This window comes from Nomascus leucogenys, chromosome 5, assembly GCF_006542625.1.
Source record: "Nomascus leucogenys isolate Asia chromosome 5, Asia_NLE_v1, whole genome shotgun sequence".
Classification (NCBI taxonomy): domain Eukaryota; kingdom Metazoa; phylum Chordata; class Mammalia; order Primates; family Hylobatidae; genus Nomascus; species Nomascus leucogenys.
This window is the reverse complement of record NC_044385.1, coordinates 11,681,783-11,706,411: the sequence shown is the minus strand read 5'-3', so window position 1 is coordinate 11,706,411 and position 24,629 is coordinate 11,681,783. Positions and strand designations below refer to the sequence as shown.

At 45.6% G+C, this 24,629-nt stretch overlaps 2 protein-coding genes across 3 annotated transcripts in view; both read left to right on the top strand.

Moving 5' to 3' along the window:
* Window positions 1–24,629, top strand: part of LOC100593778 (alpha-enolase) — a 92,824-nt gene that overhangs the window by 60,185 nt on the left and 8,010 nt on the right. Inside the window, 1 exon segment of the mRNA XM_030812641.1 lies at window positions 13,657–13,702. The gene's annotated coding sequence lies outside the window, so the exon portion shown is untranslated.
* The window catches only part of EDARADD (EDAR associated death domain), a 91,874-nt gene that overhangs the window by 60,265 nt on the left and 6,980 nt on the right, over window positions 1–24,629 (top strand). For both annotated transcript variants that reach the window (XM_003267300.2, XM_003267299.4), the window contains exon 5: window positions 13,657–13,702. In XM_003267300.2, the coding sequence (XP_003267348.1) occupies window positions 13,657–13,702 (46 nt within the window). The remainder of the gene's footprint in view (window positions 1–13,656; window positions 13,703–24,629) is intronic.

The following is a 24,629-nucleotide window of genomic DNA, read 5'->3' as shown; positions in this document are numbered from 1 at the left end:
TTTTTGAGACAGAGTCTCGCTCTGTTGCCCAGGCTGGAGTGCAGTGGCATGATCTTGGCTCACTGCAACCTCCATCTCCCGGGTTCAAGCAATTCTCCTGCCTCAGCCTCCTAAGTAGCTGGGACTACAGGCATATGCCACCACACCTGGCTAACTTTTTGTAGTTTTTTTTAGTAGAGACAGGGTTTTACCCTGTTAGCCAAGATGGTCTCGATCTCCGGACCTTGTGATCTGCCCGCCTTGGCCTCCCAAAGTACTGGGATTACAGGCGTGAGCCACTGCGCCCGGCCCAGAGTTTGTATCTTCAGTGGGACACGCCTCTTTGTCTTTGACCCCTCACACACTGCCTGCACCTTCCTTTTAGAGGCCTGGATTCCTCCTTCCTCCTAGGCCCCATGCACACTCTGTCATTCAGAGACCAGGGCCCCATCTATTGTGCTTTATTTCCTAGGCCTGGTGCCATCCAGAACTGGAGCAGGGGGGATGACTTGGCATTGCTAATCTTGACAATTTAGAAAGTGAGCCTGGGGCCCAGCTGCCCAGTTTGACAACTTGGCATCTTAAAGCCGAAGGGAACTTTAGAAATCATGTTGTTCAGCCTCCTTGCTTTACAGATGAGGGAACCTGGGACAGTGGATGAATAGCAGAGTTGGCCCCGGGGCCTGGCCCAGCACCCCCGCCAGGTGCCCAGCATGTCTGAGTTGATAGCAGTTGTTACCACCTGCTGTTGGGCCTCTTGCCTTGCCTAAATCTAGGGAGATTTAGACTTTTCCACAGTTCTAAATGATACTCATCTGGCAGAATGGTGCAGATAAAAGCTACTGGAACAAAACTGGGAGATGGAAGGGTTGCTCCTTTCCTTAAATTGGGTGGAGAGGCCGGGCGTGGTGGCTCACGCCTGTAATCCCAGCACTTTAGGAGGCCAAGGTGGGCAGATCATGAGGTCAGGAGTTCGAGAGCAGCTTGGCCAATATGGTGAAACCCTGTCTCTACTAAAAATACAAAAATTAGCTGGGCATGGTGGCGGGCGCCTGTAGTCCCAGCTACTTGGGAGGCTGAGGCAGAAGAATCGCTTAAACCCGCGAGGCAGAGGTTGCAGTGAGCTGAGATTGTGCCACTGCACTCCAGCCTGGGTGACAGAGCAAGGCTCTGCCTAAAAAAAAAAAAAAATTGGATGGAGAGGCAGTGGGCAGAATCCCATCCAACAACTTCATTGGCTTGGCAGGGCAACCAGCTCACCAGACTCTCTGCAGACCCGAAGTCATTACATACAGTATAATAACAGGGAATGGACCCGACCAGCACTTGCTGGAGATGGTATCTGGGGTGAGTCAGCCCGGCAGGCCCCTACCTGCTTCTCTTGATATGCAGGAATCTTTTCAAGCTCCAACAAGATCTGTTTAATAGACTGGAGAGTCCTTTAGTGCCTTCCTCTAAGGGAAAATCAGATTGTTCTGGTTTGCTTGGTAATTCCTTACTTCATCCCTAATGGGAAGTTTATAGAATGAGGAACCAGGGCTATTAGATGAAACTATAAAACTGCCTAGAGCACATACTTGGTATTTTTAACACTGATAAGAGGGAGTCACTTCGTTCAGCCTTGCAGCTATTGCATTCCAATCCAAACCAACAGCAGGTTCTCAAAACACAAAACAGGCGGTGAAAGGGTTCCTGTTGCAGAGCTGTCTGGACATTTAAAGAAGGGAGAGGAAATCTCCAGGGGTCAGATGCACTGGAATAGAAATCGCCTGTTCTTTTTTTTTTTTTTTTTTTTTGAGACAGAGTCTCGCTCTGTCACCCAGGCTGGAGAGCAGTTGCGCAATCTCGGCTCACTACAACCTCTGCCTCCCGGGTTCAAGCGATTCTCCTGCCTCAGCCTCCTGAATAGCTGGGACTACAGGCGCCCGCCACCACATCCAGCTAATTTTTTGTATACTATTTGTAGAGATGGGGTTTCACCATTTTAGCCAGGATGGTCTCAATCTGCTGACCTCGTGGTGCATCCGCCTTGGCCTCCCAAAGTGCAGGGATTACAGGCGTGAGCCACCACGCCCAGCCACTTGTTCCTTTTTTAAGAGTCTCGCTCTGTCACCCAGGCTGGAGTGCAGTGGTGTGATCTCTGCTCACTGCAACCTCCGTCTCCTGCATTCAAATCAAGCAAGTAATCACTTGTTCTCTTCTGTGAACAGAAGCATCACGGATCTCTCTTGGCCTCACACTCCTCCATCTCCCTGTTTCCTCTGTTCTTCATTTACCTACCTTCCCAGCAGTTTGTAGAGCTGGCTGCTCCCTCGCCTCTAGTAAGGTGATCGAGGGTCCTGTGTTAGAATAACTCACCGACCGCTAGAAAGTTAAAAATAAGTGAGTAATGCCAGGAGAATTTGGCTGGTGCCTTTAAAAGCCGTAGAACTTCTCTTTCCATCTTTAGATAACTGTAGACAATTTTGCCCAAAACAGATAATCATCTGATTCTACCTCCCATTGATATTTCCCTTCCTCGGCCTGTGGCATCTCACTTTCTCTAGACCGAACTTCTTTATCCCAGACTGTGACCTTGCCATGACCTTCCTCCTGCGTGTGCCTGTGCCACCACAGGAATGGCCACGCCTCAGATCATGTCACCGCTGGGAATAAACCCTCTACCTGCGACTCTGAAGTTCCCTCTCTGACCCTCTTTTCTTTCTTCCCCTCTCCCCTCCCCCTCACTCCCTCTGCACCTGTGTTTCACTGTCACATTCCCAACTCATCCCTGTACAGCTGGTGAAGAGATGCTGATGTAGTTCTTGACCTTGAACCCCAGCCCTGCAGCCCTCCTCTGGCCTCACTGACCCAGCCTCATGCCCTGGTCAAGCATTTTGGCGATGCTCTTGGTGATTTTTAATGGAACCTGCCTTGCCAAGCCCTAGGCTTAGCTGAACCAGGACCACCTGCATTTTATGTTTTTGATTGCTGGAAAAAAATCATGAAATGTCAACTGTTGTTCTCATTTTTCCCACTGCCAATTCCTGCTACCCAACCTCCGCCATCATTTCAAGGCCTTAAGTACTTTTTTTCTATAGTGAAGTCTCCCAAAAATGATATTTTTTAAAAAAAGAAAAACCACAGTACTCTGATTTGATGTGGTCTGTTAACACCCATTGGCTTTGACTTATTTCTACTTTTAGACCTGGACAAAATAAAATATCTGTGGTAAAACATATTCAAGTTTACCGGGCACAGGGGCTCACGCCTGTAATCCCAGCACTTTGGGAGGTTGGGGCAGGCAGATCACTTGAGCCCAGGAGTTTGAGACCAGCCTGGGCAACAGGGTGAAACACCATCTCTACAAAAATACAAAAAATACCTGGGCATTGTGATGCATGCCTGTAGTTGCAGCTACTCGGGAGACTGAGGTTGGAGGATGGCTTGAGCTCTGGAGGTGGAGGTCATAGTGAGCCAAGATCGTGCCACTGAACTCCAGCCTGGGCAACAGAGCCAGACTCTTTCTCTCTAAAAATAAAATAAAATAAAAAAAGGCCGGGTGCAGTGGCTCGCACCTGTAATCCCAGCACTTTGGGAGGCCAAGGGGGGCCTGAGGTCAGGAGATAGAGACCATCCTGGCCAACATGGTGAAACCCTGCTTCTACTAAAAATACAAAAATTAGCCAGGCGTAGTGGCGCATGCCTGTAATCTCAGCTACTCAGGAGGCTGAGGCAGGAGAATTGCTTGAACTCGGAAGGCGGAGGCTGCAGTGAGCCAAGATTGCACCACTGCACTCCAGCCTGGGCGACAGAGCGAGACTCTGTCCCCCACAAAAAAAAAAAAAAAAAAATTCAGGCCAAAGGGCAAAAATGCTTGCTTTTTAGCACTTAGTAGTTATTTCCCCAAGAAGAGCGGGAGAGAAGTTTATTAATAATTAAACTGGGCAGCTTTATCAGCTCTAATTGTTTGAGTCAATGGCTTCTCTTCTCATTACCATGCAGTGTTCTGCTGACTGCAATGCCTTTGAACTTCACAAGAAGGTTAGAATTTCATGGTGTGGGTGTCAGGGTGCAGCTCTCACACACAGTCGAGAGTGTAAATTGATACAACTTTATGGAAAATTATTTGGCAGTACCCATTCACACTCCTGTCTAGCAATCTCACTTTAAGGACTTGATCCTACAGAACTCATTACATGGTGCAAGGTACACAGTGTGGCATTCAAAACAGAGAAGAGCTGCGGGTAACTCCCATGCCCGTTGGCAGGAACTGGTTGAATAAATTATGGTGCATCAACGCTGTGGGATATCATGAAACCATTAAAAAGAAGAGAGAGTCCTGGCCTTAAAAATCTTACCTGATGTATTGTTAAACAGATAAAGCAAGTTGTAGATCAATATGATTTGGGGCTAAAAAAATATTTCTATAAAGGTGTGAACATGGCCATGACTAAGGAATCAGGAAGGAAGTACCTAGATTGTAACCAGTAACATGTGGGGAGTGAGACGGGATTGAGAGACGTGATAATAGATTGAGAGAAAAAGATTTTCCCGTCTCTTTTTGATTTTTTAAGAAAACAACATGATTTTCAGTAATTTTTACTTTTGTGTGTTTTTGGTATTTTTTCTTTTTCTTTTTTTTTTTTGAGACAGAGTTTCACTCTTGTTGCCCAGGCTGGAATGCGATGGCCCAGTCTCGTCTCGCTGCAACTTCCACTTCCCAGGTTCAAGAGATTCTCCTGTCTCAGCCTCCCGAGTAGCTGGGATTACAGGCCCCTGCCATTATGCCCGGCTAATTTTTGTATTTTTAGTAGAGATGGGTTTCACCATGTTGGTTAGGCTGGTCTCGAACTCCTGAGCTCAGGCAATCCGCCTGCTTCAGCCTCCCAAAATGCTGGGATTACAGCCGTGAGCCACCGCCCCCGGCCGGTATTTTTTCAAATCAAAGAAAAAATAATAGAGTAAATCATCCAAAACTTTAGATGGTATTTAGACTCAGTAAACATTTCATATATGACAGATGAAGCCAAATGGTCTTTCTGTGCAGTCAGCTAGCACACAATTGTGCACCCAAGGAAAATTAGAGACTGAACCAGGTAGTGTGTGGATGCATTTCCTCAGCATTCAGCCTTCCCTTTGCCTGTGTTCTAGCATTACTTCTGTCCTACAGCCTGGGATTTGTGAATGAAATAGATAGGTGCAAAAACTCCCTGCCTCTCTGTAATATCCATAGCCCCACGCTCTACTTGTATTTGCATATACAAACCATAATCTCCTGTAAAATAGTCTGTAATATCTCTGAATAATAATAAACTCTACAGCCTACACAAAGGGAAAACCCCTTTATCTTTCATCTTTGAAACCATAGCAAAGGTATGAAATTACACCTGAGCATGCCTGGCCTCAAAGTCCCGGAACGGTTATGTCTTTGACCCCCACTTCAACTCAACTCCAGAAGAAGCAGGTCTTCCTTGTAATTGGATAGAAAACTCACTGCAGAGAAGAAAGATCTATAGGTCAGGAAACCCACAGGTTTGCTCTCATCTGAGCAAAGCACTGTAGCATTTATTTTACATCTTCCTTTTTTTTTTTTTTTTTGAGCTGGAGTTTCACTCTTGTCACCCAGACTGGAGCAACGGTGCGATCTCGGCTCACTGCAACCTCCGCCTCCCTGGTTCAAGGGATTCTCCTGCCTCAAACTCCTGAGTAGCTGGGGTTACAGGCTCCAGCCACCATACCCAGCTAATTTTTTGTATTTTTAGTAGAGATGGGGTTTTGCCATGTTAGCCAGACTGGTCTCAAACTCCTGGCCTTAGGTGATCCACCCGCCTCAGCATCCCAAAATGCTGGGATTACAGGTGTGCCGGCCTTAGCTCTTTTATTCTTAATGAAATGCTCCTCATTCCCTGAGGTCTCGCTTGAATTCTTGCCCACCTCTGGGCCCCCTTCCTCTTCTGTCTGTGCTTTGTAACACATGGTTCCTTGTAATGTCAATATTTATGCATATGTCTTCGTTCCATTACTAGATTATAATCTTGAAGCAACAGATTTTTGTCTGTATATTCCAGAGCCTAGAATGGTTTCTTACACTGGGCAGTAAGTACTCAATAAATGTATCCTGAATCAAATAAATACATTTCTTCTTTTTCTTTTTCTTTTTTTTTTTGAAACAGGGTTTTGCCCTGTCACCCAGGCTGGAGTGTAATGACATGATCTCGGCTCACTACAGCCTCAACCTCCTGGGCTCAAGCAATCCTCCCACCTCAGCCTCCCAAGTAGCTAGGACTACAGGCGCTCACCACAACACCTCATTTTTGTTTATTTTTTGTAGAGATGGGAGGGATCTCACTACGTTGCCCAAGCTGGTTTTGAACTCCTGGGCTCAGACAATCCACCCACCTTGGCATCTCAAACTATTGAGATTATAGGAATGAGCCATCATCCCCTGGCCAAATACATTTCTAAAAGCCAGTTTCTGGAGTATACTATCGAATAATAGATATATGTCCACATTTTTATATGGACTTATACTATAAGAAAAAGTAAAAATAAGTGTGAAGTTATTACCATAATAGTAATTATTTTGCAGAAAAAGAACTGAGTTTAAACAGACTTTTTAGAAAAAGCCAACAGGAGATTGACAGTCTGGTACTCATGTTCAGACATGGATCATCAGTAAATGTGTTCCAGACATTACACAGATACCAGCTTTGTCTTGGGAATTCTTACCCCTGAAAATTGATTGAATATCACTGACTGTGTGACATGAGAAAGTTTTGTTTTTTGTTTTTTGTATTTTTTTGAGACGTAGTCTTGCTCTGTCACCCAAGCTGGAGTGCACTGGCGCGATCTTGGCTCACTACAACCTCTGCCGCCTGCTTCAAGTGATTCTCCTGCCTCAGCCTCTGGAGTAGCTGGGATTACAGGCACCTGCCACCATGCCTGGCTAATTTTTGTATTTTTAGTAAAGACGGGGTTTCACCATGTTGGCCGGGATGGTCTCGAACTCCTGATCTCAGGTGATCTGCCCACCTCAGCCTCCCAAAGTGCTGGGATTACAGGCATGAGCCACCGTGCCCAGCCTGAAAAAGTTTTGAACGGTCTAAATCCATGTGCTGTGAATCCTGTTACCATCACACACCTAGGCATTTAAAATTGTATTTTCAAGGCCATGTACTGAAATATTTTCTGCAAGCAGAGAGATCAAACTTTAGTATTGTTGTTCTTGTAGTAGTTCCATAGTTTGAGGTCTCAGATTTAAGTCTTCCATTGATTTTGATTTGATTTTTGTATATGGAGAGAGATAGGGGTCTAGTTTCATTCTTTCACAAATGGATATCCAGTTTTCCCAGCACCATTTATTGAAGAGACTGTCTTTTCCCCGGTGCATGCTCTTGGCACCTTTGTCAAAAATGAGTTCCCTGTAAGTGTGTGGGTTTGTTTCTGGGTTCTCTGTTCTGTCCCGTTGGTCTCAGTGTTTGTTTTTATGCTACTACCATGCTGGTTACTACAGCTCTGCAGTATAACTTGAAATCAGGTAATGTGATTCCAAAGAAGCTAGTTAAGTAATTGAGCTGAACTGGTACCTCAGGTGTAGAAGTCATAAGCATGAGGAGTGTTTCTTCTCAGGTTCTCTGCCTATAATTTAGTTTGCCACACCAGATGAACAGTGACAACTTGGTCTTGGTGTTCGTGGTGGTTTCCAATCAGACTTTGGTCGTAACAGGTGAACCAGCCTGGGGCATGCTTTCCCATTCAGTTATCCTCCCCATAGTTTGCAAAGTAGCAAAGATGAACGCTTTATAAGTTGGCTAAGTGTAGACATTTCAAGACCAAACTAGACAGTCCTGAAGAGCATGTTTCACAGAAAACTAGCCCCTAAGGGACCAGTGGGGGCTGTCAGAGAACAAGGTTTCAACATACTGAGTTTTAAAGATCTAATTGGCTTTTAATAACGATTCATGAACCAGGCACCATAGCCTACAAAATGGACAGGGGTTCTGCTGGGCACTGCAGGACAGTCGGTTTTTGGAAGTTGGCTTGAGCAGGAACAAGGAAACAGCACAGTGCCAAGAGTGGATTGGTTAAGATCAGGGGACTTCGGCTGACTTTCCTTCTATGGGTTAAAGCAAAGGGGACTTCCCTAGCACATCAGCTCAGGTTGACTGGGCCCCTTTTGATCGGTTGCTGTGAATCTCCTAGGTTTTTTTGTTTTGGTTTGGTTTGGGTCTTTTGGGGAAAACGGGCCAGTTTGGAGATTCAGCTATTATTTCTGTCTCCTGATATCGGAAGGTCAGATCTTATGAGTACACAGCTGAAGTTTTGGGTTGGTGATAAGGAACCTTAGTGTGAGTGACTCCATTTTGGGTTGATCTATTGGGATCTCGGTGCAGGAGCTCAGTCCAAGTCAATGGCCTCTCCTCATTTTTATTTGACTTCTCCATCAATCTATCAGTGTCTCTGGTCACATCAGTCCATTCCCACGTGGGCTGCACATTCAGCTCGGAGCTGAGAGCTTTTCCCAGGGTGTGCCCTGGGGATTCTGCTGCTTGCAGCCTGATATTAAATCTCAGGTGTAAATCTTTAGAGGCAACTGTTCCTTAGTACCCAGAGCTTTCAGCTCCCTGAGCAGAAATGGGACTTGACCAGCTAGGCTAACATGGTGAAACCCCCGTCTCTACTAAAAATACAAAATTAGCCGGGCATGGTGGCGGGCACCTGTAATCCCAGCTACTTGGAAGGCTGAGGCAGGAGAAACATTTTTTTTATTGTGGTAAAATATAAATAACATAAAAGTTACGATTTTAACCTTTTTTAACTCTGTCATCCAGGCTGGAGTGCAGCGGCGAGATCTTGGTTCACTGCAACCTCTGCCTCCCAGGTTCAAGTGATTCTCCTGCCTCAGCCTTCCAAGTAGCTGGGATTACAGGTGCCCGCCACCATGCCCGGCTAATTTTGTATTTTTAGTAGAGATGGGGGTTTCACCATGTTAGCCTGGCTGGTCTCAAACTCCCGACCTCAGGTGATCAGCCTGCCTGGCCTCCCAAGTGCTGGGATTATAGGCGTGAGCCACCGCGCCAGGCCCATTTTAACCACTTTTAAGTGCACAGCTCAGTGGCATTAAGTATATTCGCGGTGTTGTGCAACCATCACCACCATTCACCTCCAGAACTCTTCTGTCTTCCCAAACTGAAATTCTGTACCCATTTAACGGTAACTCCCCATTCCCCATTTCTGCTTCCTATGCCCTGACATGGAGGCTGGGCCAACGGATATCTCACCTCCCTCCAGGCTTCTCCAGATTTGCCCCCGTTTTTCTCCCTCTTTTTCCCATCTCCAAAGAAATGGTGTCTTTTCATCGTCAAGGTCCATCACTTGCTCCTTGAATACACTCCAGGCCCAGTGCAACAGGCATCCTGTGGGGTGCATGGACAGGGTGCCTGGGGAACACCCAGGGCACAGAACCCAGACTGAGGGTTTGGAGAAGGTGTCCTAGCGGAAGTGATGTCTAAGCTGAGGCCCTACAGATAAGAGAAAGTAAGCAGATGAAAGGGCTGGGGAGGGTGGCAGTTCAGGCCTACACAACCACACGCGTGTTCTTCAGCCATCTCCATGGCCTCACTGCCTAACTGGTATCAGCTGGCCACCACCCTGCTAGAACGGCTTTCCAAATCGCTGCTCGTCTCCTCACCAGATCTTGTCTTCACTTGCTGCTCAGAGCCCATCACCTTTCTGCAAGTATTTTTTTTTTTTTTTTTTGGAGATGGAGTCTCGCTTTGTCATCCAGGCTGGAGTGCAGTGGTTCACTGCAACCTTGAACTCCTGGGCTCAAGATCCTCCTGCCACAGCCTCCCAAAGTGCTGAGATTACAGGCACAAGCCACCATGCCTGGTCCTTGCTGCAACTTTTTTTTTTTTTTTTTTTTTTTGAGACAGAGTCTTGCTCTGTCGCTCAGGCTGGAGTGCAGTGGCGTAATCTCGGCTCAATGCAAACTCCGCTTCCCGGGTTCAGGTGATTCTCCTGCCTCACCCTCCTGAGTAGCTAGGAACACAGGCGCTCACCACCACATCCAGCTAATTTTTGTATTTTTAGTAGAGCCAGGGTTTCGCCATGTTGGCCAGGCTTCTCTCAAACTCCTGACCTCGGGCGATTGGCCCGCCTCGGCCTCCCAAAATGCTGTGATTACAGGCATGAGCCACCGTGCCTGGCCATTTGCTGCAACTTTTGCCACTGCTCCCCCTGCTTTTCTTCCCCTCTCTGACCTCCTTTCTCTGCTGTCCTTTCATTCCTTCCTCTGCCACTGAAGTGTCCTTCTCAGGTCCTTCTCGAGGTTGTGACCTTACAGCTGTCTCTTCACTTCCAGTCATTTCTTTCATAATCACTTTGACATCCTTATTTTCATCTCCTGCCCTGGCCTCTCCCAGGGACCAGGACCATGCGTTCAGCTCCTGGGGGCATCTCAAGCTTGTTGTGTGTGAGCCTGCCCTTGTTGTCTTCTCCATCACCTCTTCACAGCTTGCTCTGCAGTTCACCTCCTTTCCTGTTTTCCCCAGTGATTGCATCTCTACAGCGGCTCTCGCTTCATCCCCTTCTCTCCTAGAGGAGTGATGCAGAGTCTCATTAATCCTTGCTCATGTCATTCTTCCTCCTTCTCTGTCCGTCACCTCCACATATCCTGTTCCCCCATGCGTCCTACACTGTAGCCAGGCAGATGTTTCCTGTGCTGGTCTTAGACACCCCCTGAGGATACCCTGCTTCAGGTGAGAGCCCCTCAGTGACCCCCTGTTGTCTGGAATGATGTCCAGCTCCTTGGACAGGCCCCAGTCTATTCACCTGTCTCATCTCTTTTTTGTTTTATTTTTCTTAACTTCCAGCCCGATTTCTGAATCATCTCCCTCTTGCCCCTCCCATTGCCTTTGCTTAAGACTAAATGCTCCTTCTTTCCAAGTCCCCACTGCCCAGATTTCAGCAGGGTCCATCTCAAACATGTCTGTCTCCAAGAAACTGCCTCTGATTTTTATCATCAGAAGACACATTTCCTCTCTGACTTCATCTGTACCCCTCTCTTGGAAGTCACTATCTTGTGCCTTGCATTTTAGTTGTTTAAGTGGTCTCCATTTCCCAGCATATCTTGAGGTCAAGGGTTCAGGTCCTTTTATCTTTGTCTATGCATTGCAATATGGGGGTTTTTACATATTAGCTGCTCAATAAATAGGTGTTGAATAAAGGCATGTGTATGCTTTCATTAAGACTGCAAAACCCACAAAAATCAGTGGTTTTCCTATTTCACTCTTAGAAAACAAACCCACAGCATATCACAACCTGATAATCAGAGCTAAGAACAAAGATCATGCATATTAATCTAAATCCTATCTTTATCAACTTTCACAAGTAATTCATATTTCCCTGTCTGCATCACGGGGATGATTCTGGCCAGACACTGACCTTGGAAAAATTTTCTCCAGATTATGAGAAATCAAGTCAAATATGCCAAGTAACTTAGTTTCTACTTAGAGTCAGGTTCATGTTTTAGCAGGAACCTCAAATACCACAAAATCTGTCAAGTTCTAACATTTGTATCTCTCGACAGTACCTGAAGTTCCTGTTTCTGTTTCCTCAGCCCAGGTTTCCAATTCAGTGAGCAGAACAGTGACTGTGTTGGTAAAAGAGCCCACACACCTGCCCGATCCTGCAGGAGTGTTGCAGATGCGAACAGGCAGGTCTCCACATGACCTGCGGAGTAATGACTAGTGTCCCTAAAGTCGTGGGGCTTCTGGGGTTAGCCTTGAAAAAAACAAAAGGTTGCATAGAGAGAAATTTCTATCTATTCAGAGACTCACTATAATTCTCTTTCTGTCTCTGTCTCTTCATCTGTTTCTCTCTTTCTCTTTCACTCTCTCTCTCTCTCTGATACATGCACACACACACACACACACACACACACACACTCTCACACACTCCTGAGTAAGGGAAATGTGAGAAGAAGGTAAAACTTCAACTAAATGAAAAGAAATTATATGAATTATGGTAAGCAGGTTGGCTTTTAGTTCCAGTAAAAATAAGAAATATTTAGATTACTTAGGAGAAAAGTCTAGCTGGTAACACATGGGAATGTGCCTGTGTGAAAACAAAACAAAACAAAAAATCTAGGCTTGTGGTTAGGTGAAGGTGTGTACACTGCTGAGACGTGGGGATGGATGAGCTTGGGATGAGGAGAAAGGCTTCTCTGAGAAGATTAAGAGAGAAAGATTGTTTAAAAATGTTTAAAACATGTCGGGCACTGTGGCTCACGCCTGTAATCCCAACACTTTGGGAGGCCAAGGTGGGCGGATCACGAGGTCAGGAGTTTGAGACCATCCTGGCCAACATGGTGAAACCCCGTCTCTACTAAAAATACAAAAATTAGCCAGGCATGGTGGCGGGCGCCTGTAGTCCTAGCTACTTGGGAGGCTGAGGCAGGAGAATGGCGTGAACCTGGGAGGCGGAGATGCAGTGAGCTGAGATTGTGCCACTGCGCTCCAGGCTGGGCGACAGAGCGAGACTCTGTCTAAAAAAAAAAACAAACAAAAAAAAACAAAACACATTGACACCAGGACGGAGTTAGCACATCTTTACAGGTGAGACTCTCAGACCCAAGAAAATAGAGGCACTTTAGAGCTGAGCTAATCCCACGGCCACCTCAGCACACAAACGGGGAATCTGAGACCCGCATTGGCACCGTGCCTGAGGTTCTAAAGCCCAGGGCTTCTGACTCACCTCTTGTACATCTTCAGTACTGTGGGTGGGGGTGGGGCGGGGGGTGACATTAGCTGATGAGAAAGATTTTGGTTGTAGAAAGATGGAGTTAACATAAACGAAGGTATACTGGGACTGGTCTCCTCTGCTGACTTCATAGGAAGCGCGCACACACACACACACACACACACACACACACCCGTCCAAGATCAGAGTAAATCCCTCACATCCCTGTAGCATGGCCCTGATTGTAAAAATGGAGCCTCAGTCAGAAGGGCAGAAACATGATTGCCTCTTAAGAGATTTGGACACCACTTTTTCATAGTTGGTTTTCACTGCTTTGCAATAAATACTGAAATAGGTAGAAAAGGGAAAGAATTGTAACCTGGATTGACAGACAACAAGCCCTGACAGACAAAAAGCAGATAAGAAATAAAATAAGGAAGATAACCCATAATGTAAAATGAAAATAGCACATTGTTGCATGCATTGATGCCCTTTTTTTTTCTTTGAGATCTTGCGCTGTCTTACAGGCTGAAGTACAGTGGCTCAATCATAGCTCACTGCAGCCTCCAACTTCTGGGCTCAAGCGATCCTCCCATCTCAGCCACCCAAGTAGCTGGGGCTGCAGGCACGAACTGCAGGCCCAGCTGATAATTTTTAAAAATAGGGACACTCGTGCATTTAGCAAATTTGAGTGTCTGCTGTGTATCAAGCACTGTTCTGGGCACTGGGACAGCACAGGGAGCAAATAAACAAAAGCCCCTGCGCGCAAGGTGCTCATATTCTAGAGGGAGACACTGGGTTCACCTCCCATTAAAATGCCGTTCTCAAGATCCAGTCCCTCCACCCACCCTAGCCCTCAGGGGTTTGGTGGAAATTTAACTAAGTTGGAAGATGGATAATATCTCCATTCACATTTGGATATGATGTTAATGAAGGTTGCTTTTTGGTTTTTAGGGAGAAGAAAATGGCTTTCCAGATAGCACTGGAGATCCCCTTCCAGGTAAATGATTGATTCTAAAGCTATCGGGGCTAATAGCTAGTGTGGCTGAATTAAAGATAATTTGAGGCCGGGGTTGGTGACTCATGCCTGTAATTCCAGCACTTTGGGAGGCCGAGGTGGGTGGATCACCTGAGGTCAGGAGTTCAAGACCAGCCTGGCCAACATGGTAAAACTCCGTCTCTACCAAAAATACAAAAATTAGCCGGTTGTGGTGGGCGCCTATAATCCCAGCTACTCAGAGGCTGAGGCAGGAGAATCGCTTGAACCTGGGAGGCGGAAGTTGCAGTGAGCCAAGATCACACCACTGCACTCCAGCCTGGGCAACAGAGCGAAACTCCATCTCAAAAAATTAAATTAAATAAAATAAATAATTTGAGACTGTGTTTATCATTAACTTTAAAATCTGTACTGCAGAATAGAGCAACTTTCTACCTGCGGCAAACTGCAGGGAAAGCCGTATCTTACAAGACTTCACAAAAGCCTTCAAAGAGTATTTTGTCCGCACTAACCTTCCTTTGCATGTGAGGGGCACGGCAGGGTTCTGAATGGGGCAGGTTTAGGATCAGGCCAGTCAGGACTGAGCAGATTCTTCTTCCCTCTGAGTTCTAAGAGCCATAGCATTGGTGGAGAACATGCTGTTTGTTGCTTGGTGGAAGGGACCAGAAGCCAGCTGGGTCATCTCTCTCTCTGTGCGCCTTGGCCACTTAGGTAGCCAAAGGAGCCCTCCTGACATTAGGTCAGGCGTTAGTCCCACTCCTTTTCTGCTTTTAGTGTGTTTAAGCAAAGAAACATTAAAGTTGATTTCTCCCCCCTCGCCGTTTTTAATCATAAGACAGACATGTTTGTAATGTTTAAATTTCTCATTAATTAATCAGAAGGGATAGGGAATGAGGGAGTAAGCATTAAAATAAGCTAGCAAATGGCCAGGTGTGGTGGCTCACACCTGTAATCCCAGCATTTTGGGAGGCCAAGGTGGGCAGATCACTTGAGGCCAGGAGTTCAAGACCAGCATGGCCAACATGGCAAAACTCCATCTCTACTAAAAACACAAAAATTAGCCAGGCATAGTGACGGGCACCTATAATCTGAGCTACTTGGGAGGCTGAGGCAGAGAACTGCTTGAACCCAGGAGGCAAAGACTGCAGTGAGCTGAGATTGCACCACTGCATTCCAGCCTGGGTGGCAGAGCAAGACTCTGTCTCAAAAAAATGCTAGCAAAATAATAATAATAAAACATACCTCACCAACATTTTCTACATCTTGTAAAGCATACATTGACTGACTGAAGTCACCAGAGTTTTGTTTCTTTCTTTCTTAAGCAGGGTGGGGAACCCGTAGAGCCCTCAGGGGCAGCTGTCATCAGCCCAGGCAACCAAGCTGAAAAACCAGAACTTGCAGTGCATACTCAACTTTTTCCCCTTAGAAACACAATATTAGAAAATACACCAATACCAACATGTGAGCAGCAGTTCTCTCTGGAAGGTGCAGTTCTGGGTGATTTTTTTTTCATTCCATAGATTTTTTTTTTTTTTTTTGAGACGGAGTTTCGCACTCTTGTCGCCTAGGCTGGAGTGCAATAGTGCACCACCACGCCCAGCTAATTTTTGTATTTTTAGTAGAGACGGGGTTTCACCATGTTGGCCAGGCTGGTCTCAAACTCCTGACCTCAGGTGATCCAACCGCCTCGGCCTCCTAAAGTGCTGGGATTACAGGTGTCTCACTATGTTGCCCAAGCTTTTCTCAAATCCCTGAGCTCAAGCCTCCTCTCGCCTCAGCCTCCTAAAGTGCTGGGATTACAGGCATGAGCCACCACGCCTGGTGAGTTTTTATTTTCTTTCCACTATCCTATATTTCTAAAATTTCTTTTTTTATTTTTTTTGTTTTCTTTTTTTTTGAGACGGAGTCTTGCTCTGTCCCCCAGGCTGGAGTGCAGTGGCGCGATCTGGGCTCACTGCAAGCTCCGCCTCCTGGGTTCACGCCATTCTCCTGCCTCAGCCTCCCGAGTAGCTGGGACTACAGGCACCTGCCAACACGCTCGGGTAATTTTTTATATTTTTAGTAGAGATGGGGTTTCACCGCGTTAGCCAGGATGGTCTCGATCTCCTGACCTCGTGATCTGCCCGCCTCGGCCTCCCAAAGTTCTGGGATTACAGACTTGAGCCACCGCGCCCGGCCTATTTCTAAAATTTCTAACATGAGCTCTTATCAGAACTGCCCCTCCGCATTTAATATGTGTATACAAATGTATATATAACAAATGATCACATGTTGGTAAGTATACCTTGCTGCATGGTGAAATAACCAAGGAAACTTCTGAAAGGTTAACTGTGGTTGGCCTGGGTAATAGGAGCATTAATTTTTTCCATATGCTCATCTGAATTTTCAGATTTGCTATGACAAGCACATATTTATTTTCTCATTTTAAAAATCTGTATTTAAACTCTTTAAAGACTAACACCCCACACACTAATGTGGCATGTTAGCTAAAATAAAAATGAATACAGAAATTTGTTTAGAAATATTTATAAACCCTTCAAGGACTCTTCTGAATGATAGTCATTATTAATTAGTAGGTTAATTTTAATCAGGCTTCCGGTCATCTTCAAACATTTTTTACGTGTGTCAAAATGAACCACCAGAGTGTGTTTTGTTGTTGTTTTGTTTTTTTTGAGACGGAGTTTCACTCTTGTTGCCCAGGCTGGAGTGCAATGGCATGATCTCAGCCCACTGCAACCTCCATCTCCTGGGTTCAAGCAATTCTCCTGCCTCAGCCTCCGAAGTAGCTGGGATTACAGGCATGCACCACCACGCCCGGGTAATTTTATATTTTTAGTAGAGACAGGGTTTCACCATGGTTGGTCAAGCTGGTCTCGAACTCCTGACCTCAGGTGATCCACCCGCCTCAGCCTCCCAAAGTGCTGGGATTATAGGCATAAGCCACCGCGCCCAGCCAGAGTTTTAAAGAGAATAAACTTTCTCACCAAAGCAGGTAATATGATGGCGTGTTGGGACCCCACCCCTGAGCCCGCCCCTGAGAGCTGTCCCAGTCGATATCTTTAGCACATCACATGGTACTTGGCACACAGGAACACCCGGATGTTTTGTTTTGTTTCGTTTTCCATAAACAAATAGATGAGAGACATGACTTAATGGCATTGCTCTTGAATGCACAACTGGGAAAAGCAGAACCACATAGTTCGTCTTCGAATGAGTGCAACCACTTAAGGAAAATTCGTTTTATTCACAAACACTCATTTGGCACAGAGTGAGTACCAGGCACTCCTCTAAACACTTTACTCGTGAGATGCTCATGACAGCCCTGTGCATAGGTCCTGTTATTTTCTTCGCCTTATAGATGCGGTGACTGAGGTGTCACTCGATCACATGGGAGCACGAGGGAATTCAAACCTGGGCCTGGCCCCAGCCAGCTCCCAGCAACCACGCCAGGCTGCCTCTGGTGCTCGTTGAATCCATCCCTGTGTAGCATGGACTTTGAATGCTGGGTGTCCTACCGGAGGGTGTAGCCCAACAGAGCAAAGTCCACCCTCGCATCCACAAAAGCCCATCTCTGGGCTGCTGAAATACCTTTCACGAAAGCCTGCCACTTTCCATGGATGAAGCCCTCGGGCCTTAACTCAGAGCCTACTTTGTATTTAACGCTCCTCATTTGAAAGCCCTAGCTGTCTGTGATCCAGTTGACAGCGGGTGAAAATAAGCCACGTGGGGAGGTGGAGGCACTGGGGGTCTGCACAGGAGTGAGGGATGACAGCTGACAGTTTGGAATCAGGAAAGAGAAAGAATGCAATTTGCAGTCTACTCTCACCAGAAAAGCAAAGCCCCCTTGGTGGAACTGCTCAGCACAGATGCAAGCAACCCTTGGGGAAGAGCACAGGGAAAGAAGACATTCCTACTCTTGCCCTGGGTTAAAACAGCAACAACAACAACAACCAATTATGCATGGCTTATCCTGTTAAAGGAGACATTAAAGCACATTTTCAAAGGAAAACATATTTGGTATTTGAGGAATAAGACTCATATATGTGTGTATATATATATATGTATATGTATGCATATATATTTTTAGTTAACCAAATTAGAGGGTCTCATTTCTCCATTGTACCCAATAAATTGAAGCATTGCTTTTCTTTTTTTTTCTTTTTCTTTTTTCTTTTTTGAGATGGAATATCACTCTGTTGCCCAGGCTGGATTGCAGTGGCACGATCTTGGCTCACTACAACCTCCACTTCCCGGGTTCAAGCGATTCTCCTGCCTCAGCCTCCTGAGTAGCTGGGATTACAGGAAATTAAGCTGGGATTACATGGGATTACATTACAGGCTTAGCCTGCCAACATGCGCGGCTAAGCATAACTATTTAAATTTTTTTTTTTTGAGACAGAGTTTCCTCTGTCACCAGGCTGAACTGTAGTGGTGCAATCATAGTTTAATGCAAACTTGAACTCCTGGCTCAAGTGATCGACTTGCCTCAGCCTCCCGAGTAGCTGGGACTACAGGCGTGTGCCAGCACACCTGGCTAATTTTTAAAATGTTTTGTAGAGACAGGTCTCACTGGAAGCATCACTCTATGTTTATAAACTGAAGAAAAAATGGAAGAAAAACCCTGGTTCTGGTACTCCCTTCTAGTGGCAGTGATACAACACTTTTGCACCTGATGCCAGCTTTTCAAGGATGACTTTCTGGTGACCTAGCATGATTCAGCACTTGCCTAATCTACCCCATAGAAATGAATGTAAAATAGGATTTCATAGTTTTTCAAATTAGGTCCATGAAGTGACATGGTTAATATGTCTGTGTCACATCATTTCAAAACCACATGATTCAAATTCACATAAAATTCTATGCTGAATTTTAACCTGAGTCTTTTTTTTTTTTTTTTGAGACAGAGTTTCACTCTTGTTGCCCAGGCTGGAGTGCAGTGGCGAGACCTCTGCCTCCTGGGTTCAAGCAGTTCTCCTGCCTCAGCCTCCTGAGTAGCTGGGATTACAGGCACCCACCACCACACCCAGCTAATTTTTGTATTTTTGGTAGAGATGGGTTTTGCCATGTTGGCCAGGTTGGTCTTGAACTCCTCACCTCAGACGATCCACCCACCTCAGCCTCCCAAAGTGCTTGGACTACAGATGCACACCACCACACCCGGTTAATTTTTGTGTTTTTAGTAAAGACGGGGTTTCCCCATGTTGGCCAGGCTGGTCTCAAACTCCTGACCTCAAGTGATTCACCTGCCTTGGCCTCCCAAAGTGATGGCATTACAGGCCTCAGCCACCGCACCCAGCCCAACCTGGGTCCTTTTGTATGTGAGAGTTTGCTTGTTTTTTTCACGTGCTTTCTCTACTCCAGTTTTATTCTATGACAAAATTGAGGCCCAACATTATTTACTTGCCTGGATCCACCCAACCTGTCAGTTAGGCTTCCCAGTGCTGCTGCCAACTTAATGCTTCCTTAAAAGGATGCTTTAGAGAAAACAAAATCATGTAGTTTTTCCCCATTGGTTAAGAGATCAAACGCCCACCAAAAGCCCTTGGGTCAGTTTCTTAGTAGATAAAAATAATTCTTCGTCACTTTCCAAAAGCGGCTAACATATAACCCTTATGATGAATAATGTGGTGTGTGTGTGTGTGTGTGCCCCAAATTCCAATGAGTTATCAAAGCCAGAAACTGGTATTTTAAATATGTTTATTTCCCAACCACATTGGAAACCACACACAGAAAAAAAAAAAAAAAAAGCATGATTATACCCCCTTAATAACCGTAACTGCAGAAGAATGTGACTCTGCTTCAACACTTGTTGGTATTTTACAGCCTCCAAATCTGATCATGTATAATCACCCGGAATAGAGTTATTTTATTTCAGAACCATAATACTTAGTTATCTCTGAAGTTGCCAATATAAAATGTTTACTCTCTAATGGTTTTGAACTAACTCGAGACCTGGTTATCCCGGGGAACATCCTTACAAATGATCTGAGAGCTAACAGTCCTCTTACAGCAGTGGAGGGAAACACTCCCATGGCAATCACTCTCCAAAAGCCAGAGTGTGCAAGATAAAAGGGCACCTTCCCTGCAGGGAGGCACATTAAGTCAGTCTGTGATCCGCTGCCAACATCCTGACTGGAGCCGTTTCTACGCCTAACTAATCATGACGTTTGTGAATTGTGAAGCTTCTTGCAATTCACAATTAACTGTTAATTGACCCATATTTTATAACCCACCAGCCATGAACTTACGAGTTAGATACAGACACTACCAGACATTCACTATTTTTTTTTACAATTGTTTTAAATGACATTAATGAGCATGCTTGATTCCTGAACTCTTCTTTACAGTGTAATTTTAAAATATTTGTAGTGAGAAACGATGGAGAGGAGGGAGGTGGGGGGAGAAATGCCCCATGGAAAACCCACTCATCAGGTTGTGAGTGTGGAGAAGCCCTGTGTATCCGAGAACTCTTAATCATCAACAGACATGGCATCTCTCAGAAAGAAGTGGGTGTAATTCCAAAATCTAATTTTGGCAGGTGCTGCTGACTAAATACTTAATCTGGAAATGTCTTCAAGGCAGGTGGAGGTTTTCAGTCCTGGCTGCACATTAGAAGTCCCGAGGAGCTTTTAAAAATTCCCACGTCCTCCCTGGATCCCAGATTAATTAATTGGGATCTCCGAGGGTGGGACCACGCATCAGGGTTTTGTAAATTTCCCTGGGAGTTTGGTGGGGTTGGGGGTGGGGACGTCCATCCTGTGGCCAAGGTTGAGAACCATTGCTTTTTAAAAGACTGTTTGTTTGTTTGTTTTTGAGATGGGGTCTCGCTCTGTCACCCAGGCTGGAGTGCAGTGGCACAATCTCAGCTCACTGCAACGTCTGCCTCCTGGGCTCAAGCGAGTCTCCTGAAAAAGGCTGTTGGTTATTAATGCTTCCCCACAGCTATTCTATTCATTGTTGCATGCTTCTTACCATGTGCTAGGATGGGAGCTTTAAAGAATTACCTCATTTAATCCTCACAACCACCTTGTGAGAGAGGTGTCATTATCCCTGTTTGGAGAGTGAGATGGGGGCTTAGCAAGCTCAGTAACCTGTCCAAGTCGTACATCTGCACGGGGTTAGCTGCTTCTAAAGCTCATGCTGTTAATCTCCATGGTACACGGTGTCCTCTCCATAGCAATCTTGCGGCTGCCTTGTTAACACCAAAAAAACTTGCATCAGCTGGTTTGACAATTTCTAGATAAGAGCTCTTCTTGGGCTGCTAAGAAGCCTAATTTCTCATTTGATTTTCTTCTTGAACTATGTCACACTCCTCATTCATTTGATGTATTCATCAAATACTTACTGAGCACCTGCTGTGTGCTGGTGTGCAGCAGTGACACCAGACATCTGAAGTCCTTTTCCTCTTAGAGCTTATTCTAGCTGGGAGAGACAGATAATAAACACAAAATCAGTAAGTCATTTTATATGGTGGTAGGTGCCTTGAGGAAGATAAGCCAGGTTAATGGGATTAAGCCTGGTAGGGGGAGGGTGCCACTTTAGCTCTGAGGGGGTAGCAAGACCCAAACAATGCAAAGGACCTGGCCCGTGGAGCTCTAAGACAGGAGGATGCCAGGGACAGGAAGTTGCTGGGGCAAAGGCCCTGAGGCTGGACTGAGCTCAGTGTTCTAGAACGGGCGTGGGCAGTGAGGAGCAGCAGAGGAGGTGAGCTGGGAGATGGCCTGGGGCCTCTTTCTTCTGCCTCCTTCAAAAAATAAAACAAGCCGGGTGTGGTGGCTCACACCTGTAATCCCAACAATTTGGGAAGCTGAGGTAGGTGGATTGCTTGAGTCCAGGAGTTCGAGACCAGCCTGGGCAACATAGTGAGACCCCCCCCGCCCCGCCCATTTCTACCAAAAAATCAAAAACTTAGCTGGGCCTGATGGCGTGTGCCTGTGGTCCCAGCTACTCAGGAGGCTGAGGCGGGAGCATTGCTTGAACCCGGGAGGTGAAGGCTGCAGTGAGCCATGATTGTGCCACTGTACTCTAGCCTGGGTGACAGAGTGAGACTCTGTCTCTAAATAAATAAGTCTAAAACCTAACATCTTGGAGTGCAGTGGCACCATCATGGCTCACTGCAGCCTCAATCTCCTGGGCTAAGTGAGCCTCCCCTTCAGCCTCCTGAGTAGCTGGGACTATAGGTGTGCACCACCACACCTGACTCATCAAAACCTAACATCTTTAAAGAACATTGGCATAACACTTGGCAAAAATGGCATCTTGTTCCTCATCTCATTTAGTCCAAGTGATACAGGAAATACTGTCATCTCCATTTTATGGATGAGGAGTCTGACGTTCCTAGAGGTTCAATGCCCTGAGATGCCAAAGCCTTGAGGAAGTTGGAGCACTGGGATTCGAAGAGCACCATCCAATACAGACCCAGAATCAGGATGACTTGGGATTATGCTTGTCAAGGACTCAGGGCAGGGCTACCATACATTAGGCACAAGAATTTTGATAGTGATAATTACTGTGTTAATTGTCACTTCATCATGACAGTTACTGTGATGATAAGAAACCTGGCTCTTCTTCACCTGACAAATGCTTTCTTCGTTTGAGCCACTGCTCAAACTAGACTGACCAAGAATAAATCTTCGGGGCTTTGGCCTTTAAAATAGGAAGTCATCATAAATGACTTGACGTGGTGTGTTTCATTATTGCCTTGCACCAGTGGAAAATATACAGGTCAAGCATCAAAACATGGCAAATGGGGACCCCAATTATTAGAGAATCTAAGTGAATTTTTATGTATAATTAATTTTTCAACAACCCTCTCCTCTCCAAACCAATAATTAATCCATCTTTTGTATTTTAAGACCAATTCTGTAGTATTTTCCATCAATATCTATTTACTGCTAGCAGATACCAGCTACATTCTTTCTCCTTTAGTAGAAGTTCCCTCTTTAGGTATTAAGATTCATTAAACAACAATAACGAATCTACCTTGCCTGCCAGGGACAATGCACAGTTCTCATTCATTTGTTCATTTAGCAGATAATTTTTGAATTTCCACTGTACAGCAGCCCTGTGCTTGTTATTTGAGAAGCATCAAATAATCTCATTTTTTGGCTGGGTGCGATGGCTCACGCCTGTAATCCCAGCACTTTGGGAGGCCAAGGCAGGTGGATCACTTGAGGTTGGGCGTTCGAGACCAGCCTGGCTAACATGATGAAACCCCATCTCTATTAAAAATACAAAAATTAGCCGGCTGTGGTGGCAGGCGCCTGTAATCCCAGCTACTCGGGAGGGTGAGGCAGGAGAATCGCTGGAACCTGGGAGGCAGAGGTTGCAGTGAGCCAAGATCGCCCCATTGCACTCCAGCCTGGGCGAGAAGAGCGAGACTCCATCTCAAAAAAAAAAAAAAAAAAAAAAAAAAACCAACAAATAAAATAAATAATCTCATTTTTCTCCATTTCTGATAAAGATTTCTTTGGTCTGAAGTCTTTCTCTCCCCTCTCCAAGGCATTACCCAGTCTAACCTTTCATGTCTAATATATATGACAGTTATTTAATGTACTATACATTAATACAAATACAAATACAAAATGTATTTGATAGGAAAAAACCTTATTTGCTCTGTGTTAAGTCCTCCAGAGAGCTAATTAGAGTTTGTGATTCTAAAAAGCAGCTATAGATTCATTTATATCAGCAGTTCATGTAGATTCCAATTAAGGAAATGGTTTGTCACTTGTGTTATTGAAAACACACACAGGGCAAGCACTGTGGCCCATGCTGGTAATCCCAGCGCTTTGGGAGGCTGAGGCGGGCAGATCACGGGGTCAGGAGTTTGAGATCAGCCTGGCCAACATGGTGAAACCTCGTCTCTACTACAAATACAAAAAATTAGCTGGGAGTAGTGGCAGGTGCCTGTAATCTCAGCTACTCGGGAGGCTGAGGTAGGAGAATCGCTTGAACCCAGGAGGCAGAGGTTGCAGTGAGTCAAGATCGCACCATTGCACCCCAGCTTGGGCAACAAGGGCAAGACTCCGTCTCAAAAAAAAGAAAGAAAACACACACAAAAAAACTTTAGTAGATCTTTTGGCATATTACTTTTTAAAATAAACTGATAATGGTTGATATGATTGTTCAAAGAAATAAGAGCTTTTCATACACTCAGTTTAAAGAAATTTTACAGGCCGGGTGCGGTGGCTCATGCCTGTAATCCCAGTACTTTGGGAGGCTGAGGTGGGTGGATCACCTGAGGTCAAGAGTTCGAGACCAGCCTAGCCAACATGGTGAAACCCTGTCTCTACTAAAAAATACAAAAATTAGCCGGGCGTGTTGGCTGGCACCTGTAATCTCAGCAACTCGGGAAGCTGAGGCAGGAGAATCGCTAGAACCTGGGAGGCAGAGGTTGCAGTGAGCCGAAATCGTGCCATTGCACTCCAGCCCGAGCTGACAACAGCGAGACTCCATCTCAAATAAATAAATAAATAAATAAACAAATAAATAAAGGAGCTTTACAGAAACTTCTGATGTTTTTTCTTCTTGACGATAACATTGCCAACACTAAATCTTACAAAGATAAAACAAGAAAGGGACCTTCAGACACCATTACATATAATTCTGTACTTAGCGGTTTAAATCCTTATTTTTCTATGACATTAAAACATGTATATTTTAGGCCAGGCACAGTGGCTCACACCTGTAATCCCAGCACTTTGGGAGGCCGAGGCAGGTGGATTGCTTCAGCCCAGGAGTTCGAGACCAGCCTGGGGAACATAGTGAGACCCCTGTCCCTACAAGTTTTTTTTTTTTTTTTGAGATGGAGTTTTGCTCATGTTCCCCAGGCTGGAGTGCAGTGGCAAGATCTCGGCTCACCGCAACCTCTGCCTCCCAGGTTCAAGCAATTATCCTGCCTCAGCCTCCCAAGTAGCTGGGATTACAGGCA